The sequence below is a fragment of the Mercenaria mercenaria genome, chromosome 12 (assembly GCF_021730395.1).
Source record: "Mercenaria mercenaria strain notata chromosome 12, MADL_Memer_1, whole genome shotgun sequence".
Classification (NCBI taxonomy): domain Eukaryota; kingdom Metazoa; phylum Mollusca; class Bivalvia; order Venerida; family Veneridae; genus Mercenaria; species Mercenaria mercenaria.
Genome location: NC_069372.1, coordinates 26,026,698 through 26,050,563, shown reverse-complemented (window position 1 = coordinate 26,050,563; position 23,866 = coordinate 26,026,698). Strand labels below are relative to the sequence as shown.

The 23,866-nt window shown below is 36.4% G+C and overlaps 1 protein-coding gene and 2 long non-coding RNA genes across 3 annotated transcripts; 2 read left to right on the top strand and 1 right to left on the bottom strand.

The window, feature by feature from the left end:
* The first annotated feature begins 3,660 nt into the window (after nucleotides 1-3,660).
* On the top strand, nucleotides 3,661-19,510 carry LOC123535189 (uncharacterized). The gene is made up of 3 exons (XM_053519489.1): nucleotides 3,661-4,081; nucleotides 9,583-9,789; nucleotides 18,302-19,510. The coding sequence occupies exons 1-3, from the start codon at nucleotides 3,697-3,699 to the stop codon at nucleotides 18,880-18,882; spliced, it is 1,173 nt and encodes a 390-aa protein (XP_053375464.1). The 5' UTR covers nucleotides 3,661-3,696; the 3' UTR covers nucleotides 18,883-19,510.
* Nucleotides 19,387-20,535, bottom strand: LOC128547275 (uncharacterized). Its single transcript, XR_008366423.1, has 2 exons — nucleotides 20,300-20,535; nucleotides 19,387-19,537 (listed from the first exon to the last, which is right to left on the bottom strand). It is a non-coding gene; the product is annotated as an uncharacterized LOC128547275 (long non-coding RNA).
* Nucleotides 20,521-23,725, top strand: LOC128547276 (uncharacterized). Its single transcript, XR_008366424.1, has 2 exons — nucleotides 20,521-21,959; nucleotides 22,563-23,725. It is a non-coding gene; the product is annotated as an uncharacterized LOC128547276 (long non-coding RNA).
* Nucleotides 23,726-23,866: the final 141 nt, after the last annotated feature.

Genomic DNA, 23,866 nt, shown 5'->3' with positions numbered 1-23,866 from the left:
TACTTCCAACATGTCTGGTTCTGATAGGCAGTCTCTGGCTGCTTTTTCAGAATGAATATTCTTGAAATACTGATGGAATTCTGAAGATATTGTAACATCAGAACAAAGCTAGAGAAGGTCCTTCCTTTTTTAAATAATGGGAAGTTTTGCATTGTAGATCGGCAGTAAATCAGATTTTATAGAAGCTCCTTTCCTTGATGATTTCAGTTTTATACAGTGGAAATGTAGGTCATAGAAACATATTCATTTCCAGGTTTACCTTCTGTAAATTTTAACCTTTTAGTTTTTTCCACTTTTCTGTCCCTTTTTATCTTAGCATTTTTGGAATTCATACGTTGCAATGCCCTTTATTGAAAGAAAAACTCTCACTGTAAATGTGCTACAACAACAGCCAGAACAAGGTTATTTGTAATACCGACATATACCGTGCTCTTCCTGTTCATTTCAACCAAGACAACAGTTGGGGCATGGTTATCTATAGTACTCATATTTACCTTGTTCTAGCAGTTGTTATCGAACCACAACAACAGCCAGAACATATTCATCTGTAATACTGATATAAACTATGCTCTTCCTGTTGTTACCAAACCATGACAACAGTTGGAGCATGGTTATCTATAGTACTCATATTTTCCAGACTCCCACTGTTGTTACTGAACCACAGAAACAGCCAGAACATGGTTATCTGTAATACTGATATATACCATGCTCTTCTTGTTGATACCAAACCATGACAACACTTAGGGCATGGTTATCTATAGTACACATATTTACTATGCTCCCACTGTTATTGAACAACAACAACAGTCAGAACATGGTTATCTGTAATACTGATATATACCATGCTTTTCCTGTTGTTACCAAACCATGACAACAGTTAGGGCATGGTTATCTATAGTACTCATATTCATCGTGATCCAGCAGTTGGTATCGAACCACATCAACAGCCAGAACATGGTCATCTGTAATACTGATATATACCATGCTCTTCCTGTTGATACCAAACCATGACAACAGTTAGGGCATGGTTATCTATAGTACACATATTAACTATGCTCCCACTGTTATCGAACCACAAAAACAGTCAGAACATGGTCATCTGTAATACTGATATATACCATGCTTTTCCTGTTGTTACCAAACCATGACAACAGTTGGGGCATGGTTATCTATAATACTACTATTTACCATGCTCCCACTGTTGTTACTGAACCACAACAACAGTCAGGACATGGTTATCTGTAATACTGATATATACCATGCTCTTCCTGTTGTTACCAAACCATGACAACAGTTGGAGCATGGTTATCTATAGTACTCATATTTACCAGGCTCCCACTGTTGTTACTGAACCACAGAAACAGCCAGAACATGGTTATCTGTAATACTGATATATATATATACCATGCTCTTCCTGTTGATACCAAACCATGACAACACTTAGGGTATGGTTATCTATAGTACACATATTTACCATGCTCCCACTGTTATTGAACAACAACAACAGTCAGAACATGGGTATCTGTAATACTGATATATACCATGCTTTTCCTGTTGTTACCAAACCATGACAACAGTTGGGGCATGGTTATCTATAATACTACTATTTACCATGCTCCCACTGTTGTTACTGAACCACAACAACAGTCAGAACATGGTCATCTGTAATACTGATATATACCATGCTCTACCTGTTGTTACCAAACCATGACAACAGTTGGGGCATGGTTATCTATAATACTACTGTTTACCATGCTCCCACTGTTGTTACTGAACCACAACAACAGTCAGGACATGGTTATCTGTAATACTGATATATACCATGCTCTTCCTGTTGTTACCAAACCATGACAACAGTTGGGGCATGGTTATCTATAGTACTCATATTGACCATCATCCAGCAGTTGTTATCGAACCACAACAACAGCCAGAACATGGTCAACATGTGTACCATGTTTCGTCTGTTGCTTCTGGTGCATTATGTACAACTTTTGTATCATGGTTAACTCTAGTACTGATATATACCATGCTCCAGCTGTACTTAACCAAACAGCGACAACAAGTCGAACATGGTTATCTATAGTACCCATACATCACAGCCCCAGAGCTACGCATTTGCATAGTATGCCCACAACAAAAAGAAGCTGTAATGGAAAAATATTTCAGACGGGTTCAAACCAACTCAACTGTCATGGCATATTTATCCAAAAATACTCATACAGTGCAACCTCTGTAGAGCAACACCCTTTGGGAGATAAAAATATTGACTGTTATGTATATTTCTGGAGAGGTATATTTGATAGTATTGCTTAGGGAAATTTTGATGATGATGTTATATAGAGGTTTTGCTTAAGAGAGAGCCGCTGTGGTGAGGTTGTACTGTATATATTATGCACCACCTGGGGCATTGTGAACTATAATATTGGTATATACCATGTTTCAGCTGTTGTTACCGAATCATTACTACAGTTTGGAAATGGATATAAATTCTTTTGGTAATTACCATTCTCCAGCTGGGTTTACGGGACAACAGTCAGAACATGGATATATAATATATAAACCATGCTCCAGTCGCAAAAGCAACAATTGGCACAGTATTAACTATAGTACATGTACTGTTATGTGCAGACTCTAGCTGTTGTAACCTAACCACGGCAAGAGTCAATGTATGGTTATCTAAGATACTCAGATATACCATGCTCCAGCTGTTATTACAGTGAATAACTATACTAATGATACATACCATGCTACAGTTGGTGTTCACTAAGCTGGGCTTCTGACTTTGCTATCGAACAATAGCAACATTTGGGAAATTGTTAACTACAATGCATGTACAGATATATGCTGTTGTTATCAAACCAGGACAAGAGTTGGTGCATGATTATTTATATTACTCATGTATACCATGTTCCAGCGGTTGCTACTGGAGCATTACAACTGTCATGGTTAACTATAGTACTCAAATATACCGCGCTCCCGCTGTTGCTACCGAACCACAACGGCTAAAACATGGTTAACAATAGTACTGATATATACCATGCTCTACCTGTTGTTACCAAACCATGACAACAGTTGGGGCATGGTTATCTATAGTGCTACTATTTACCATGCTCCCACTGTTGTTACTGAAACACAAAAACAGCCAGAACATGGTTACCTGTAATACTGATATATACCATGCTCCAGCTGTTGTTATCAAACCATGACAACAGTTGGGGCATGGTTATCTATAGTACTCATATATCCCCTAGCTCAAGCTGTTGCTAGCTATCACTACAGCAGGGTCATGGTTAACTTTAGTACTGATATATACAATGCTCCAGCTGTTGTTACCAAACAATGACAACAGTTAGGGCATGTTTATCTATAGTACTCATATATACCGTGTTCAGTCTTCCGAAAATGAGGAAGAAGTAAAATATTCAAGTCGTCAATGACGTTTTTTGCTGCCTCAATAGACACAAATAAACCTTGATAAAAGTCATTCTTCATAGTGAATTCCTCATCCGATTCCGTGATGTTAATTGAAAACAGAAAACGGGCTAGTTATCTAAAAATAGACTTTTATTTGGGATGACTATTTTTAGATGGCTATTTTTACACGATATTTGCACATGCGCATAACAATACCATGCGCGGCCTGTTGTCGTTATCCCTCTCCCCTCTAGTTATGATTGCGAGACCCGTGTGTATACAATGGCTGACGGTGATCCACCAGTAAAGAAACAAAAATTAGAAATAAAGGATAAAAACCTGCATCTTTTTGAACGGTGCAAAAAACATAAAGATACCTTATGCATTGCACTAAAAGAACTTGAGACTTGGAACTTATTTGGTTTCTGTTTTGTAAGACTTGAGCAATGCAATGCAGCATTTTCGTGTTGCTTTACTCAGGCATGGTGTGCAACACTGAGACATGTTGAAGACGAAGATGTCGATGAAAAAAACAAGAAATTAGTTTATTTTGGGTCTGTACTTGATGTGGATGTTCTTAAGAATTTCCTGAACAACCAGAGCAAAATCAGCAAAGAGCAAGCCAAAGCTTTAGAGAAACTTGCAGACTCTCTCGATAACATTCAAGGTTTGTATTCATATTTTTCTTACTCCAAAATTGCTTGCATGCAGATTCCACCTTTAATATATATCATTATGATATTTTACATTTTATGTCAAACGTTACCTCTAAAGGGTATAAAAAACGGTTACGGGTCATTTCGCCCCCAAGCCGTTTCCATATATGGCCCAAAATGTGCACCTCTGCACAAGTGTGTCCATTTGTAACCTACTATATGCATTTGGTTACTGGGGTTACTTACTATATTGCTTTGGTTACTGTACTCTTTTAGTGTCAGTGCACAGTGTCCATTTACAGCCCATTATATTCCTTTGGTTACCAAGGTTACTTACTCTATGACTTTGGTTACTGCAGTATTTGGTTACTGCAGTATTGAAGAATGATTTTGTCCTTTTTTCATAGAAATGTAGTTAATGCAGTAACCAAATGTATAAAGTAGGTTACAAATGGACACACTTGTGCAGAGGTGCACATTTTGTGCCATATCTAGCCGTTTCGCCCCCTCCCATATGTATAATTTAAAGTTGTTTCTTAAATATTGATGAATGAAGCTTTGTAATGTATATATTATCTTTTAGCCAATATGTCCTCTCATTAATTTGAATGTAAGTACACTCTTATTGAACTGGTTAAAGTATTGTGTACCATTTAAGAAGGGATGTCCATGGATGAGTGGTTAAGGTCTCCAACTTTCAATCATTTACTCTTCACCTTAATGTGTTCAAGCGCTAACAGTGGACAACTCTTGTAAGGGTAAACTAAAAACGGCCTGACCTGCAGAAATCTTTTCTACCCAAGTGTCGACAATCGACCAAAGGCGCACTTGGATGCATCTTGGAGTCTTCCTCCACCATGAAAAAAAAACAGGTATGACCATACCATAATACCCTTCTGGAGAGGCAGGAGATGGAAACGCACGAACGAACAACAACAACAATGGTGATATATACCGAGCACATGAAAGTCACTTTTAGGATGGAGAGTATCTATCCTCCAAAATCTCAGTCTGGAGACGTAGCTAATATGGTTACCCAGATGCGACGGAAAATAATTGAAAACATAAAGCAGTACATGTATTCTTATTAATTGCCAAGACTCAAAATGATTCATAGAGTAGTGTTTCCTACTGTCTTTTTAAACAAAAATCAAAATTTAAAAAATGGACGTTTTGATATTCCTAGATTGCAGATTTTAATTCCGAAGAAAATGCCAAATTCAGCTTTCCGATCGTTCTTGAACACTAATGTCTTCAAATTCCACAGAATTTCCCTTGATCAATAAGTGATCCTGGTAATTTTTGAGAATCAGCTAGCGTATATATATATATTAAATTAAAATTCAACATGTTTCGTCCATTTATACTTTTATTTGTGTTCAGTGTAGGATTTTATTCTAGAATTGGGAGATAAAATATAATTTTGGACTTTAGGGGAAAGATCGGTTGTTGTTGTTGTTTTCGTTCAGTAGTTTCATGCAAAATTTTAGACTAAAATATCACTTTCTTACTGACATATGCTTACTGCCTTAAAGACAAACGACTTAACTGGGATCGAATTTAACGGTCGCTAACTCGCAAAATTCGAGTAAGAATAAAAAAATGCGGGTAGAAAATCATGGCACTCAAATATTTTTGCGATCACGTTCGAAAATCAGGGAATTCGCTCAAACTGTCCTTTTCTCTTTAAAAACTCCTTTCGGGCAGTTAATTTACCGATAATCTCGTGACTGCTTCTAGACGCTTGTCGCTTTATACAAAAGTAATTATCGGATATGTAAGTAAGCGTCTAGGCAATATTTGTTTTCATTTTGGACATCTGTTATTTGCAAAGTTCTGTGAAAATGGAGAGGAAATAACATGTTTCTTGGTGCAAAAAAGCCCGCGGAGCTCGAAAATGCTAGCAACACTACCAACTGTGACCTGAGAAAAACTTAAAAGATCAACGTCAAGCCAAAAGTCCAAAGAATCATTGAGTACTTTGGTTTGTATCGTACTTTCAAAACCAGAAAGTCCCAAGCCTGTCCGGACTGTGAACTTTTATATGAAACCAAACAACAACAAAACAACTTGAATTTAGCACGTAAACAGCTTTTAAATAATTGCTAGTGGAACCCATCATTTTGCTAGTGGAAAAAAATGGCACTAGCAAAAATTTGCTAGTCGGAAAAAAAGTTAAATTCGATCCCTGCTTAATTAAATCACGGTAGCGGCTTTAACAGATTAGATTATACCACCTCTTGTGCTCTGATTGGCAGGTGGTGTCGCTGTTAATTGCCTTTAATGGTGATAACGTTAAGCTTGTATATTGACAGCATATTTTTGTAGATAATAAATTGTAAACGTATATTTCGTTTATTTCAGCCTCATCAATGTACAGATATGTATAACATATTTTACACAGCACAGCTGTAAAATTGTGGATAGAACAATTTTATTTAGAAATGAGAATTATCTAAATGTAATTTTAATGTACGAGTTGTAAAGAGAAAAACGAAAAGATAATCATGTTTCCATTTCCACAGACAGACACAACTTTATTTACATCTTAGACATACAAAGATGTAGTATGAGGAATTGGACAAATTACAATTTTACAAACACGTGAACACATCTGTGGGGTAAATCGAAAATATTTTTAACAATAAGGAGACGGGGAAAAGTTTATGATGTAGTTTGAAAGGTACTGCAATTTTGTAAGAAATTAGTGTTGTGTATGAGAATTATAGACACAAAAGTGATAAAACAACTAATCATTTAGTCACAATAGCAATTTCATTGGCGAGTTCGTCCGTCCTTTTGCTGGTTCGTTCATCATCTCATTCTGAACTGGAACTTCTACGGATGGGTATGTGACATAATAATTAATGACGCAGCATTGGAATGATCTTGGGTCTGACTGCTAATAATAATTGCTTATATTAACGACCCCTTTTGGGCTTCTTTTGATGTCACCCTTGACCGTATCGACTGCTTTTCTAGCTTTCACTATGTTTAGACGACGTTGCACGAATATCTTGTGCTCGGATAATATGTTGATACTGTAGACGGGGAGCCATTTGAACGGATATATTCATGTATTCAGTGTCGGGGTAGTCACAGAATCTTGTATTACTATGACCTGTGGACCGTATCGCACGCCCGCCAATCAACCATCTTTCCGCATAATTATTTGTAATACATAAACAACGAAGTCTGCGTGTTGTTTCTCCTCCTAAACCACTGAATGGATTTTGACAAAACTCCACAGGAATGATCCTTGGGTTGTCCTCTGTATTTTATACTTCTTTGCTAAGTTATATAAATGGTTACAGTCTGTTGCATAAGTAGGTCATAGGAGCTAAAAATAGATTTTGTAAAGATTCAACTTTGACAGTCTTCTCCTCCTAATTTATCTGTTGCACCACTGAATGGATTTTGACCAAACTCCACAGGAATGATCCTTGTATGGTCCTCTTTCAAAGTTATATAAATGGTTCCGGTCTGTTGCATAAGTAGGTCATGGTTGCTATAAAAAGATTTTTTAAAAATTCAACTTTGACAATCTTCTCCTCCTAAACCACTGAATGGATTTTGACCAAACTCCACAGGAATGATCCTTGGGTGGTACTCTTTCAAAGTTATATAAATGGTTCCAGTCTGTTGCATAAGTAGGTCATAGGTGCTAAAAATAGATTTTTTAAAGATTCAACTTTGACAATCTTCTTGTCCAAAACCATATAGCATAGAGCCTTGATATTTGGTATGTAGCAATGTCTAGTGGTCCTCTTTCAAGATTGTAAAAATCATAATGCTCCGTCAAAAAACATGGCCGACAAATGGGCGGGCTTTTCCCCCTATATGTATATAGTAGAAACTATAAACAACATCTCCTCCAAAACTACTGAATGGAATTTAACCAAACTTCACACGAATGATACATGGGTGGTCCTCTTCCAAAGTTACATGTATATAAATGGTTCCGGTCTGTTGCATAAGTAGGTCACTGGAGCTAAAAATAAATTATTTATAGATTGAATTTTGACATCTTCTTGTCCAAAACCATAAGGCATAGAGCCTTGATATTTGATATTAGCAATGTCTAGTGGTCCTCTTTCAAGATTTGTAAAAATCATAATGCTCCGTCAAAAACATGGCCGACAAAGGGGCAGGGCTTTTCCCTCTATATGTATATAGTAGAAACTATAAACAACATCTCTTCCAAAACTACTCAATGGATTTTAACCAAACTCTTTCAAAGTTATATAAATGGTTCCGGTCTGTTGCATAAGTAGGTCATAGTTTCTAAAAATAGATTTTTTAAAGATTCAAGATTGACAATCTAATTCTCCTCCTAAACCACTGAATGGATTTTAACCAAACTTTACACGAATGATACATGGGTGGTCCTCTTTCAAAATTATATAAATGGCTCCGGTCTGTTGCTTAAGTAGGTCACTGGAGCTAAAAATAGATTTTTTAAAGATTGAACTTTGACAATCTTCTTATCCAAAACCATAAGACATAGAGCCTTGATATTTGGTATATAGCAAAGTCTAGTGGTCATCTTTCAAGATTGTAAAAACATAATGCTCCGTCAAAAAACATGGCCATCAAGGGGCGGGACTCCCCCCCCCCCCCCCATATGTATATAGTGGAAACTATAAAAACATCTTCTCCAAATCTTCTGAATGGATTTTGATCAAACTTCACAGGAATGATACATGGGTGGTCCACTTTAAAAGTTTTATAAATGGTTCCGGTCTGTTGCATAAGTAGGTCACTGGAGCTAAAAATAAGTTATTTATAGATTGAACTTTGACGATCTTCTTGTCCAAAACCATAAGGCATAGAGCCTTGATATTTGGTATGTAACAATGTCTAGTGGTCCTCTTTCAAGATTATATAAATCATAATGTTCTGTCAAACAACATGGGTGCCAAGGGGCGGGGCTTTTCCCCCTATACGTACATAGTAGAAACTATAAGCAACATCTCCTCCAAAACTACTCTTTCAGAATTATGTAAATGGTTCCGGTCTGTTGCATAAGTAGGTCGAAGGAGCTGAAAATAAGATTTTTTAAAGAGCCAACTTTGACAATCTTCTACTCCAAAACCATAGCGCCTAGAGCCTTGATATTTGGTATGTAGCAATATCTGGGGGTCTTCTTTCAAGATTATATAAATCATACAGTTACATTAAAAAGCATTCAAGCTCAATATGGAATTAAGTGGAACTGAAAGTATTTTATGACTTCCTACCTATATGTCAGAAGTAATTAAAAAGGAGTAGCATTTGAAATTCATTATTATTTAAAAAAATATTTTTTTTAAAGAGAAACTTTAAATTGCTGCAATAAATCACAAACAACCCACATAGAAAAATTGCCCCCCCCCCCCCCCACCCTTCATCTATTGTATTATAACCTTACACTAGCCACATTGCCAAAAGGCTGAATCAATTGTATGAAAAAGTTGTTAATGATCCAAATTATGGATGTAAGGTTTTATGTATGTCTTGCCCTACATTGCAGAAATCAACAAAGTTCTCAAGGAAGAATTAGAAAACAGTGATCAATCAGAAGTCAGATGGGCTGTAGTTTGTGCCTCTCATCTACTGACCAGCCTTGCTATAACAAACCAGATGACTGTCAGTGACACAGGCTCTCCAGCTAGATTTCACCAGTGTCCATGTGCTTCAGGTTGTAAGAAGCCAATAAGGGTGGGTGACACTAGTATTGGTAAGTTGTAAGCAATTGATATCTTTTTTATGGTGCATGAAAAGGATCAAAACTGGCATACCTCTGCAATAACAACATTACTGCGATAGCAGCAATTTGTACTGCTATAGCAGCATCTGTTGCTGCTGTAGCAGCACACTTTACTGCTATAACAACAAATTTTACTGTTATAGCAGCAATTTACTGCAGCAACTACAGTCAGTGTTGGCAAAAACACGGGTTTTATGAGTATTGCCCAGTCCAGTGGGAAATACTGGGCAAACCTTGTTTGTTTGTTTTGTCGTCTGAGACTCGCTCAATAACTAAGGCCTAGTAATATTTTATATGGTTAAATGACAAATTACAAATGCAATACAAAAATGGTGTATTTAAAAGTACTTTTCACTGAAGTTATGAAGGTAAGGAAAGGTAGGAAACTTCAACAAAGTCTCAAGATTCAGATTCACAAACTGGAGATACATGCAGAGCTACAGATGAGATGCGTATCTGCATAAATACGCCTTCAAAATAGTCAAAAACGCGTTGCAAATGAATTACTGCTCATGAACAGACTCAGTCAAACAATCTGCAATTTTCTCTGTTTGCTATGTTCTCATTGCTTTTGAAGGATCACCCTATTTCAGAATTTAAACCAATACCATCATTAGTTGCTGAGATATAACCATTTTATGGATAAGTGCTGACATTGACTTCTATGTGTGACCTTGACCTTCAAGCTACGGATCTGGATTTTGCAAGCGACATGTTCAAAAGGAACCAAGATTGTATTACAAGTTGTGTTCGCAAGGTAAAAATTAACATATTAGAGCACATTCTGTGGTCAATCAGGGACCATAACTCTTGAACCTACGATTGGATCGGACAGATTTATCATGGAATCAAAGATCTATTGTTGGTAAAAGTTTTGTGCAAGTTTGTATCAAAGCAAAGTATAAACGAAACCTCTATATGGCTCAAAGGTCCAAAATAGAAAAATTTGCCCCTTTCAGGGCCAGTAACTCTAGAACCCATGATGGAATCTAGCCAGTTTTCAAAAGGAACCGAGATCTTATTGTGATTTAAGTTGTGTGTATGTGTGGTTAATATTGGATGTAAAATGTCACCTCTATCTTGTTCACTAGATAAATATTAACATATTTTGGCTCTTTCAGAGGTCACTAAAGGGCCGTAACTCTGGAACCTATGATCGGATCTGATGGATTCATCATGGAATCCCTAATCTGTCATTGTTAAAGATTTTTTGCAAGTTTGTATCAAATCAAAAGCATAAAAAATTAATGAAGTCTATATAATTTAGTATATGGCTGCAAAAGCAAAATAGCAAATTTTGACCTTTTAAGGGGCCATTACTCTGGAACCCATGATGGGATCTGGCCAGTTTTCAAAAAGGAACAGAGATATTATGCCAATACCAGTTGTGTGCAAGTTTGATTGAAATTGAATACAAAATGTGGTTTCTATCGTGCTCACAAGAAACTGTGGACCGATGGACGGAAGACGGACGAAGAGCGATCACAAAAGCTCACCTTATCATAATGTTTCATCAAAAAACATGGCCGCCAAAGAAGGCTTTTCCCCCTATATGTATATAGTGGAAACTATAAACAACATCTCCTCCAAAACTACTCAATGTATTTTGACCAAACTTCACAGGAATGATACATGGGTAGTCCTCTTTAAAAGTTTTATAAATGGTTCCGGTCTGTTGCATAAGTAGGTCACTGGAGATAAAAATAGATTATTTATAGATTCAACTTTGACAATTTTCTTGTCGAAAACCATAATACATAGAGCCTTGATATTTGGTATGTAGCAAAGTCTAGTGGTCCTCTTTCAAGATTGTAGAAATCATAATGTTCCATAAAAAAACATGGCCATCAAGGGGCGGGGCCTTTCCCCCTTTATTTATATAGTAGAGACTATAAACAACAGTACTCCTCCTTCAAAACTTCTAACTCGCCCGGTTTTCTAAGCTCAGTCTGTAGAGCGTCGTTCTATCAATCCAAGGGTTGCTGGTTCGATTCCCAGGCGGGGCACACATTTCTCCGTGACGATCTGATCTCGGACATTGCCTCTAATGGTCATTCATTTCTCATCTCTGATTCATGTGGAAAAGTAGTCAGTCACTTGCGGAGAAATTGGTAAGTACTGGTTGGAACAAGGAACGCTGGATAGGTGGACTGACCGCCGGGATATAACCCAAAAATGGTGTTGAAACCGGCATTAAATCCAGAAAACAAACATCAAAACTACTAAATGGATTTTGACCAAACTTCATAGGAATTATCCTTAGTCTTTTTTTTTTCAGTTTTATAAATAGTTTAGGTCTGTGGTATAAGTAGCAAGGTCACAGGAGCTAAAAATAGATTTTTAAAAGATTTAACTGTGACAATCTTTTAGTCCAAAACCATAAAGCATAGAGCCTTGATATTTGGTATTTAGCAGTGTCTTCATGACATGTCGAATGAGTTCGAAACTGGGTCACGGGGGGTCAAAAACTAGGTCACATGGTGAAATCAAAGAAAAAGCTTGTTAACACTCTAGAGGTTACATTTTCAGTCCGATCTTCATGAATCTTGGTCAGAATGTTTGTCTTCATGAAATCTCAGATGTGTTTGAAATTGGGTCATGTGAGGTCAAAAACTAGGTCATGGGGTCAAATCAAAGAAAAAGCTTGTTAACAGTCTCTAGAGGCCACTTTTTGGTCCTATCTTCATAAAACATGGCAGAGCTTTTTTACCTTCTTTAACAGAGGCCGAATACAGGCTACTTCCCAGTTGAAAAAATTGAGTTTTTCCCAATTCTGGCATTAAAATTTCCCATAATATAACTAATTTTCCCAATAAAACATTGCTGTTGGCGTTCACCAATGCTTCTTCATTTAGCTTAGGTAGGTTTTTGAAATGAGTCTAAATTAATTTCAGCTAAATTCTGTTCAGACATTTAAATGTTCGGACATTTGAATGTCTCAAGCACATAATCACAGTATAAATACCACAGGTGGTTGAAAACTGAAAACTTTGGGTATTGTTTGTTTTTCCAACTTTGAACATAAAAACCGATAATTTTCCAAATTTGATGAAACTGCAGGTTCTAATACCAGTCTAGGCCCACAATTTTCAGCACATAATGCCTTCACTGATAAGGTGATCAGACGACATTCAGTCAACCATAAAATGCTTCATGCAAAGGTTCATAGTATTTGTGTTATAGAGGCAAATAAACGCTCACCTTGTGTCATTGTTCATATTTACTAGACTCTATTGTCACAAATTATCCATGTCGGTTGAACTTGACGGTTGTAGGCCTGCCCGAGCAAAAATGCATCCTTTCCAGCTAAAATGTTCCAAATCCAAGTCAAGAAAAATCCAATCCATTTAAATCGTTGACAGCGATCAATCCACACTCAAGGAACACATTATTCCCGCATTCTTCATCGCATTTTTACCATGAGAGACCAGTTGACGATATGTTTGTGCACAATCTAAAGCGGAAATGTAATAAAGATCACTTAGCACACGTAGCAAAAGAAACATAAACAGTGAACATCTGCATACTTTCCGAGCCAAATCGTCGTCATTAAAACGGCCAATAACAAATAGTCGGTATTAAATCGATGCTTTACTAGTCACAAAACAATTTAGCCTAGATGTGTACAACCATGCACTTCCTTAAAACTGCATTTGTATACTATTTGGAAGGGTTATCCGTCCACCGCTATGATCAATATTATTGCGCGTAGTTCATATTATACCGCCTCGATTTCTCTATATGGTAATTGTTGATGGGGAGCTCAGATAAAGCATGTGACTTCAGGTTGTAATCATAATCATTTATTCGCCTTGGCAATGAATACACATTTGAATCGATTCGTGACACGATTTTTTCGTGCAATAGTGTTTCATTATAATTCAGTGACAATGACTCCTCCACTTCGCCATGAATATGTTACAAAGTTAGGTATGCCATTTAAATTTAAGAATATTGCATTAAGGTAATTATACCCTCGCTTCTTCGAAAGGGCAGGGTGTATATTGGATTCTCGTCCATCCTGTCTGTCCCCTCCCGTCCCATGACCATTATCTCCAAAAGTACTGAAGGCATTTCAGTGAAACTTGGAATATAAATAGATGGCAATGAGAGGAAGTGCAGAGTGCAAGAACCATAACTCTGCATTAAGTAATAACATAATTGTCTGCCCTTTTCCCCTTTTTTAGTCCCCTACCAGTTTCACAGGAGGGGACTATAAGTTTACCCTCCGTTTGTCTGTCCATCCGAGAAATCTGGATCCTGCGATATCTCAAAAAGTACTCGAGCTAGGTGGTGATAGAGGGCAATAAGGAGACAAAAAAATGTGGTTGACAAAAAATGTGGTTGGTACGGCAACAAAACTGGTAAAAATGCACATGAAATCAGAGAAATCTGGATCCTGCGATATCTAAAAAAGTACTCAAGCTAAGTTCATGAAACTTGCCATGGTTATGGAGGGCATTAAGGAGGTTATGCACATTATTTCATTTTTTCAATCAGACAAAAATTGTGGTTGCTATGGCAACAAAACAGTTGAAAATGTGCATAACATGGATGATCCAATTGAATTTATTTAGTAAAAAATTGATGAAGAAATTTAACAGTGTAGAAACTGAATCTAAGTCAAAAGGGAACATGTGCTCAGATTGGATCTGGCAGGGTTGGGTCAGGCCGAACCAACTTTGTTATTTCTGGCCCGATTTTGATGTAGTAAAAAATTGTGGAAGAAATTCAACAGTGTAGAAACAGAATCTAAAGACAAAAGGGACCGGTTGGTCAGATTGGATCTGGCAGGGTTGGGTCAGGCCAAATCAACTTTGTAATTTCTGGCCCAATTTGATGTAGTAAAAATTCATGAAGAAAATCTGTACTGACTACTTCCCAGAAATCAACACACTCTGTGGTGGTCATGATTTGCATTTTTAATTGTAATACATTAATAAATAGTGTTAAAAGAAAATAAAGAATAAAGAATAAATACATGTACCAATTCACACACAAAAATACAAATAAATACATATACACATGAAAAAACATCATATTTATGACTCGACTATATATAACGTGGTTCGAACCTTTGACGCAGTGGAAAAGAATTGTTTTGTAGTTCTGACTCGCCAACCACTGAGCCAAGGATCTATGTGGAAGTACAAGTGAAAAAAAGAAGTATAGCTTTAGCATTCACGATAATAGGTCCCTGATGTACCTCCTATCAGATTGTTTGATAAATATGCATACTTATAACAGTTATCGCGTTGGATTTATAGTAAAACAGTTTTTGATCAATAACTTTACTAACAATTCACCAACTGACTTGAAACTTGCTACATAGGTACCATGGATGAAGACCTCTCTTGCAATTGTATTTGGGACCGATTTCGTTTACATTGACTAACTTGACCTTTTGACATTGACTGACTGTTTTATGCCCCGCCATTCGAAGAATGGTGAAGGGGCATTAAGTGTTACCCCTGTCCGTGTGTCAGTCCGTGCGTGTGTCCATCCATCTGTGCATTTTTCGTGTCCGGTCAATAACTCTGTCATTTCTGGATGGATTGTGAAATTACTTGGTAAAAATGTTCACCATCCTGAGACAGTGTGTCGCCTGCAAGATCCAGGTCCCTACCTTCAAGGTCAAGGTCACACTTAGAGGTCGAAGGTCAAAAATGGGGTCTGTTTTTCGTGTCCGGTCAATAACTCTGTCATTTCTGGATGGATTGTAAAATTACTTGGTAGAAATGTTCACCATCATAAGACAATGTGTCGCGCGCAAGATCCAGGTCCATACCTCCAAGGTCAAGGTCACACTAAGAGGTCAAAGCTGAAAAATGGGGTCTGTTTTTTTTCTCCGGTCAGTAACTCTGTCATTTCTGGATGGATTGTGAAATTACATGGTAGAAATGTTGGATCAAGTATAGTATAAGCAAAAAATAATTCTGGTGTAATAAATGAGTAATTTGGTTACTGAATTGTATTATAAGGCTATATATTGTTTCAAGTAAAAAAGTAATTCGGGAGTAATGAATAAAATCTAAAAACATTAATCTGTGAATATAATGGCGTTCAAAGGTTGACAGGTCGACAGGTTGATAGGATGACAAACCAAATTACATTACTGAATTTTATTATAAGGCTATACTTAAGAATACAAATAAATCTTATAGCCCTATTTCCAAATAGTTTTTGTTTCAAGTAAAAAAGTAATTCGGAAGGAATTAATAAAATCTATAGACATTGATCTATGAATATAATGGCGTTCAAACAGGTCGACAAGTTGACAGGTTGACAGGTCATTATTGTATAAATATAACTGCGATGACAGGTCGACAGGTTGACAGGACCAAAAACACATTAATCTATAAATAAACATTTTGATACATTTATTTTTCAATATCTACAATTGAATTAATCATGATCATATTGTCAACGTGTAAACCCGTCGACCTGTCATCCTGTCAACCTGTCATCCTGTCGACCTGTCATCCTGTTCACCTGTCAACCTGTCATCCTGTCAACCTGTCTTATTTCTATGTTGATAATTATTATTTATTATTATAAATCAATAGGATGAGTTCTAAATAAAGAACAAGATAAAATAGTTTCGTTCTCATCACTAGAAATGTAGAAATATATTATTTATACATGGGCTGAGTTCTAAATAAAGAACAAGATAAAATAGTTTCGCTCTCATCACTAAAAATGTAGTAATATATTATTTATTATTTAGTAAACACGTATTAATACTTTAAAGCGTATTATTTCAAAAACTAAATCACGAAACTACTTTTTGCTTATACTATACTTGGGCCGAAATGTTCACCATCATGAGACGATGTGTCACGCATAAGACCCAGGTCTGTACCTCCAAGGTCAAGGTCACAATTGGAGGTCAAAGGTCAAAAATGGGGTCTGTTTTTCGTGTTCAGTCAATATCTCTGTCATTTTTGGATGGATTTTGAAATTACTTGGTAGAAATGTTCACCATCATGAGCCGATATGCCGCGTGCAAGATCTAGGTCTATACCTCCAAGGTCAAGGTCACACTTAGAGGTCAAAGGTCAAAAATGGGGTCTGTTTTTCGTGTTCAGTCAATATCTCTGTCATTTCTGGATGGATTTTGAAATTACTTGGTAGAAATGTTCACCATCATTAGATGATGTGTCACACGCAAGATCCAGGTCCATACCTCCAAGGTCAAGGTCACACTTAGAGGTCAAAGGTCAAAAATGGGGTCTGTTTTTATCTGCTAATACATTTCTGTGACCAGTGCCAATCAGCGGGGCATCCGTGTCCTATGGACACATTTCTAGTTACCAACATTGTTAAGATTGCCTCACCTCACTAACTGTCTTTGTTTTTTCATAAAACAAAGAATATGGTCAGTTTGCAAACTTAGTTGGTTGCTTTTCCTGTGTGAAAGCTGTGTGCGGGGTATTCGTCACCTTCAGTGATAGCTCTAGTTTCGCTTGCTTGCTCCCATCGTTGAAATCACAAATGTGAAAATACTTTATTATTATCTTGCATGCTTGCTTGCTTTCTTGAGAAAAAAATTCCGTCGAACAAGTTATCAAATTGTTGTGGCCATAGATATCATTAAAACTGACAAAACATACTCACAGAATCACTTACAATTTTGTTGCACTAATATTTCCTTTAGGACAGTCAGCCATCTTGATTTAGAAAAATGAAAACAGATGATGTGATTGTGACATCAGATCTGATTGATGACATCATAAATGGTCACATGACAATATACATGTGCAAGCCACTCGAGCTAGTAACGATCACAAGCATGTGACTAGCTTGCGTGAGCTAGTAAAGATTTCAAGCACACGACTGGTTAAGAACGTGCAAGCTCGTACGAGCATGTTCAGCTAGGAGACTAGATTGTACGATCAAAATTGAATTAAATTTGTCAAATTTAAGCTCGTCTTGAGCTCGTACATGCTTGTTTTAAGAGAGCATTTTTATAAGGGCACCTGCCACAAACTCGGTCACTTTTGTACCATTTGCCAGTAAACCATTAAGGTTTTGTTTACACATGTTTTAGTTTTGGTAAAAAAATGACATTGCCACCCAAAGATCAAACCTGTGACCCTTTGATTAGAAATGTGTTGCTCTACCAGCTGAGCTATCTGTGTGGTTCAGTCACAGTCTGGTCTGACAAAATTCTCAGCCCCCTATGGTTGGGGGGTCCCTTCAGAGCGACAAGAATGGCAACCACTGTCTGGCTCTTGCATGCATCATTAAAGGCGACTAATTGGGTCTGAACGCTTGGAATCTAAGCAGCAGTTGGGTAGTTTTGATTTCATGTGTTATATTTTTATCTCTATGTAAATAACATGTGGAACCAAAATCATTTTTCCTGTTAGGAGCCATATAACCTGTACTGTGTTGGTGCGCCTTAAAACCCAAACGAAATTCTCATGTTTATATCTCTGTGCATAACAAATCCTTGACACGTTGCCTCTTCTGTTTTCAGGCCATAAAGATGTTTGGCATGGTAGTGTAGACATTTTGTTGGGACCCGTGGCAATCGTAACTAGTCCGGAACAAGAATTGTTTGCAGAGGGGATTTCAACATTTGAACTCAAAATGGGAAATTTGGAAGTAGGGAGACATCAGTTGATTGCTGAAACAATCGTTTTTTCACATGCCCAAAACTCATTAGGATATAAGTTGGGGCTTGTTCCAACTATTGCTCTTTCTAAAGACAGAGTGAAAGTATTCATGTATGATCCGAACAAGGATTTGCTATATGAAAGTGTAGAGCTACCTTTGTTTGATGACAGAAATCTTTCAGTTTCAACTGTTGTAGCCCTTTGGCTTGCCATAAATTACATTCATTTTGAGGCACATGTTCCAGCTTCACATACAGAGTTTGGCTATACTGCTAATTTTAGGAAGGCTCTTCATGATGACAAAAAAATGGAAATATATAGAAATAAAATTAGGATTGGTGGCTGTAAACAACCAAGTAGGACAAAACCTAATCTCATGGGATTTTCATACGGGAAACTTGGTTGGTTGGATGTTAAAAGAAAGGATGATGAGGTCAAATAAAAAACCTAGATACTGCACCCGAATATGTTGACACAGTTTGTGAGAAATAGTAGAAAATTTATCGACAAAAATTTGACTCTTGTTTTGAAGCATCTTAGTTTTATTCTAGATAAGTGCAAAAATATGTTTTCTCTGACCCAGAAATCATTGATAATGTTTAAATATGCATTAAAGAAATAAGAAAAACAAAACCTTTTTATTCCTCACAGCTGTAAAAACAATTCCCAAAATTTGACAGTTTCATCTCGAAAATTCTCAGTTCCAGTGATATGGGTCATATTCCCAAAATGGGAGTCCAGCGAGCTTATGTGGGTGGTCGGACGGGCGGCTTTACCAATTTTGTGTTAATTTTTGTATTATTATTACTGTCATATTTTCAACAGTTCTGACTCAGTCTTCATGAAACTTAATTAGAGGTTATGTCTGAATCATCTCTTAGTGGAGATTGAATATATGCCCATTATATGGGCAACCTCAGATAAAAAAAACTAGGTCACTATGCTATATCTTAGGAATGCGTTAACACTCCTTAGACCACAGATTTAATCTAGTCTTTATGAAACTTATTCAAAATGTTTATATCCATGATATTTTAGAGGACTTACAACATTGGTGCTATTGATACATGATCAGGTCAAGGTCAATGTGCGCTTAGCTTAAGGTTTCGATGGAGGCCTTGAGAAACAAAAATCAAACAACACTAAATCATAGAAAGAAAGAGTTGTTTGACATGAAAATTGAACAGCATGTAAAACATGTATATTACTTTACGAAACAAGTGTCAGTATACCGATATAAACATTGAATTCCGGAAAAGGGCTGCCTAAAGGGGCTTCACTTCCGGACAGTTAAACGCCTTTAAAAACTCACCATTTTCAAAGAACAGTTACACATGTTCGTTTTGATGCATTTGCAATAGCGTGCGAGTGGTGAAATTTCGCATAACAAGGTGGAACACAGTTTTCAGCAATTGTTTATCTTTATTTCTTTACAAATGGCATTCATTTTCAAAGGGAAACAACTTTTTCCGATTATTTTAAGTAATCTCTGAGAAAAAGTTGTCTCCCTTTGAAAACGAATGCCATTTGTAAAGAAAAAAAGATAAACAATTGCTGAAAACTATGTTCCACCTTGTTACGTGAAATTTCACCGCTCGCACGCTATTGCAAATGCATCAAAACAAACATGTGTAACAGTTCTTTGAAAATGGTGAGTTTTTAAAGGCGTTTAACTGTCCGGAAGTGGAGCCCCTTTAGGCAGCCCTTTTCCGGAATTCAATGTTTATATCAGTATACTGACACTTGTTTCGTAAAGTAATATACATGTTTTACATGCTGTTCAATTTTCATGTCAAACAACTCTTTCTTTCTATGGTTTGGTGTTGTTTGATTTTTGTTTCCAAGGCCTCCATCGAAACCCTAAAACACGATTTGAGGTGAAATTGTCAGAATCAAGTTTAATGAAACCAGTCTTTACTAAACACGTACTGTGTCACCCTATGATTATCTAACTGAAGAGGAGTATCCATCACGTTTGCTACTAATGATAGGTACATTATCTTATTTATTTCATAGTCAGACGTTAACATCATGGTAACCTCGACTTCAGATAAAGAGTCCCCTCTGGGACTATGCTCACAGCCTCCCATCATGTCCTCAAAATGGGGCCCTGATCACATTTGTGATAGCTGTAGTTTTCATTGAAAGTTTATAGCATTATATACTGAACACTGCATACAGCTATTGATAACTTGCGAGTGCAGGAGTATTCAGGTACTCATTGCAGCAATAGTTCCATGTTAGTTGCTTTTGTTCATCTTTTTCCACATTTGAATACTAGTACTGTGCAAGCTTAGATATTTGGTATTTAGTATTTCCAACTATTCTTTCTAAAAACTATTTATGTATTGAATTATCTCAGATGAAATTGTGATTGTTTATTTCATGACATTTTATGAAAATACCGGTATACTTAAATTATTTTATTATACTATACTTTTGTTTCTTAACTGTAAGATCTAAGTGATACATAAACATATTTTTAACATGTCAGTTGCAAAAGAAAAATAAGTCTGAACTATGATGGAATAGTTTATTTGAAAGTGTGTGTTTTTTTTGACTGAGGTTATCGTATTGATTGTGTATGTACCCGGTGCACAATAACCATCGCCTGGCATCAGTGTACATATTTATCCCTTGACGAAGGTGGCGGGATATTGTTTCGGCATTGTCCGTTTTCCTGTTTGCTCATCTGTTTGTCATAATTTTATCAGAGGCCATAATTCAGTACTTGTTAGCCTGATTTGGTTAATGCTTTGTGTGACTGTACATACTGATAGTCAAATCATGCATGCTTAATTCCATTGCAATCCATCTCCCCATTAATAGCCGAGTTATAGCCCTTTTTGTATTTATAAAAATATAGGCAGTTTGTTTGTCCTGAACCATGACTGGATACTGGTTTTTACCGAGTTTGGTTGAAAATTGGTAGGACTGTATATAGTTATGGGCAAATGACACATGCCAAATGCTGTCACAATCCAACCAATGATAGTAGAGCCATGGCTCTTTGTTAGTTTAAAAATATAGGCAGTTTGTCTGAGCTATAACTCTGTACTGGTTTGCCAGATTTGGTTGAAACTTGTAGTATTGTGTATGTTAATGGGCAAATGAAGCATGCGAAATGCTGTTGCTGTCGGCTCACTAATAGCAGAGTTATGGCTCTTTGTTTCTTTTTAAAAATATATGCAATTAGTCCAAGCCATAACTCAGTCCTGGTTTGCTGGATTTGGTTAAAACTTAGTAGGATTGTGTATGTTAATGACAAATGATGTTTATCAAATATCATTTCAATTCGTTCACTGATTATGGAGTTACAGCCCTGTGTTAGTTTAAAAACACTGTTTATTTCTATAATACTGTTATTTTTATGATTTTTTTAATGAATTTTTCACTGAGTTTGTATGTGGGTGTCCTGAAAAGTTGGATCTTCCAGTGTGGGGAATCACCTGACCCAAAGTGGTACGGAACACGGAAATCAACATGGCGGATTTTTGACTTTTTTACCGATTTTCAAAGGTTAGTAAAAACTACAGCATCTATTTCGCTCGTTTTATAGCGCAGTCTGTGTGCATTTTAATACTCTTTCCAGCAATGTATGTGTTTTGTTTATGTTCTCTCTAGTTCTGAGTTACCTTCGAGGTTTTGACCGAAGCGAGGATAATTTTCTTTAAAAACACAATGGTACGATACACGTAATTACTCTTTGAACACAAAAATCTATGTAATTTGTAGCTTTTCGAACTTGTTTAAATCTCTGACATTTACATCTTTATCATAGAGTAACTATGCACAGTGTTTGTTAATGATTTTTCGCGAATTCTTGCGAAAAATGGACAAACTATTTAAATGGTACGCGACACGTGCTATGATACGCAACACGTACTAACTGTTGGCAGTCTGATACGCAACACGTGCATGTGTCACCAATGGCGATTTAACTTCAAATTCGTATCGTAATTAATTTACTAACTATTTCAAACGTGGTTTTCAGTTTTTAAGATCGTTCGGAAGCACTGCAATCATTATGTTTAAAGACTTTCATGTTTCAAAATTACATAAAATGTTTATTTTATTTCAGAACGGCGCTGTTTTCTAATCTTGTATACTTTTCTTTTACAGACATGGCCAAACCTAAGAAGAAACCGGGTCTGACACTTGGGAAAAAGAAGTGGATAAACAAGAATGTCAGTATTAAAGTAACTTTCCAATTGCTGCAATCCGTCAAGAAATCACCAGCGAGAAAACAAACAAAAGGCTGCTTACGCCATCTAAATCCCCTCTGTACAACTCATCTCCAGCAAATTAAAAATAAAGTGAATTTGGTCACCTGTCGTTTCCAAAAACCAATTTACAATAATTCCTGATAAAGGTCTTCAAGATCACTTTTTGGACATGTAGAGGAAAATAGTGATACCAGAGGCGATGTAGAACACTTCTTAAACACTGAATTACTGTGTGAAGAAATCACATGTTCGATACTGCAAGCAGAAAGAGACTTCCTGTGAAAAGAAAACAGGGAACTGTTAGTACATCAAGGAACGCAGTTCAGAAAGGAGCTCTGTGTATAAGGGTATAAGGTGGGAGAAGGCTAGGACGAATGAAATAAAATGCTAGTGATGAAGAGGATGGGACTGGACTGAGAAGTGCTTATGAACGAGAAAAGAAATAGTTACGATATCAGTACCGAAAATTAAAGGAAGATGATATAAATACAACTGCAGTAAAGAAAACTTATTTGAGTACTTAATGTGAAAGGGAATGTGATATAAATCTACACTAAATGAGAAGAAATACGGGAAGTGAAATAGATACTGAGTGAAAAAAGAACCGATGATTTAATAGTAAATGGTAGGGAAATTTTGATATATTCAGTAAACAATGTGAAAACAGTGTGATTAAAATCATGGGGCTAAAATTTATGCAAAAGGACATTATGTGATATAAATTGACATACTAAATGGGAATAGAAAGACTCAATAACATTGAGAAAAAGAAATTTTAGGAAGTTTTAATTTATTGTTGGAAGCTTGCTGTATGGATTCTTTATAGATAATGAAAATGAGCTTTGATAGATTTTTTGTCAATTGAAAAAAATGACATTTGATAATGCTGTACGACAATATTTGATTTTCAATGTTATATCTATATTACACATGACTATTTTAAGCTTGCGCATATTGCTTTGTATTGTTTTGTATGTAAATATTGTGTATGTATATCTTTGTATGGATGTAAATATTATATACTCTCTGATATTGGAGGAAGTAAAAGTTAATAATAACCGAACTGTTATTCAAGTTTCTAATCACAGTGAAATTGAAAAGATAGAAGGTTTATGTTATAGCCCCCACTAATACCAGCCTCTTTATGTGAGAAAACTAGGTAGGATCTTGTGTTGGTTCTTCCAAAGCCTCTTTCCGCTC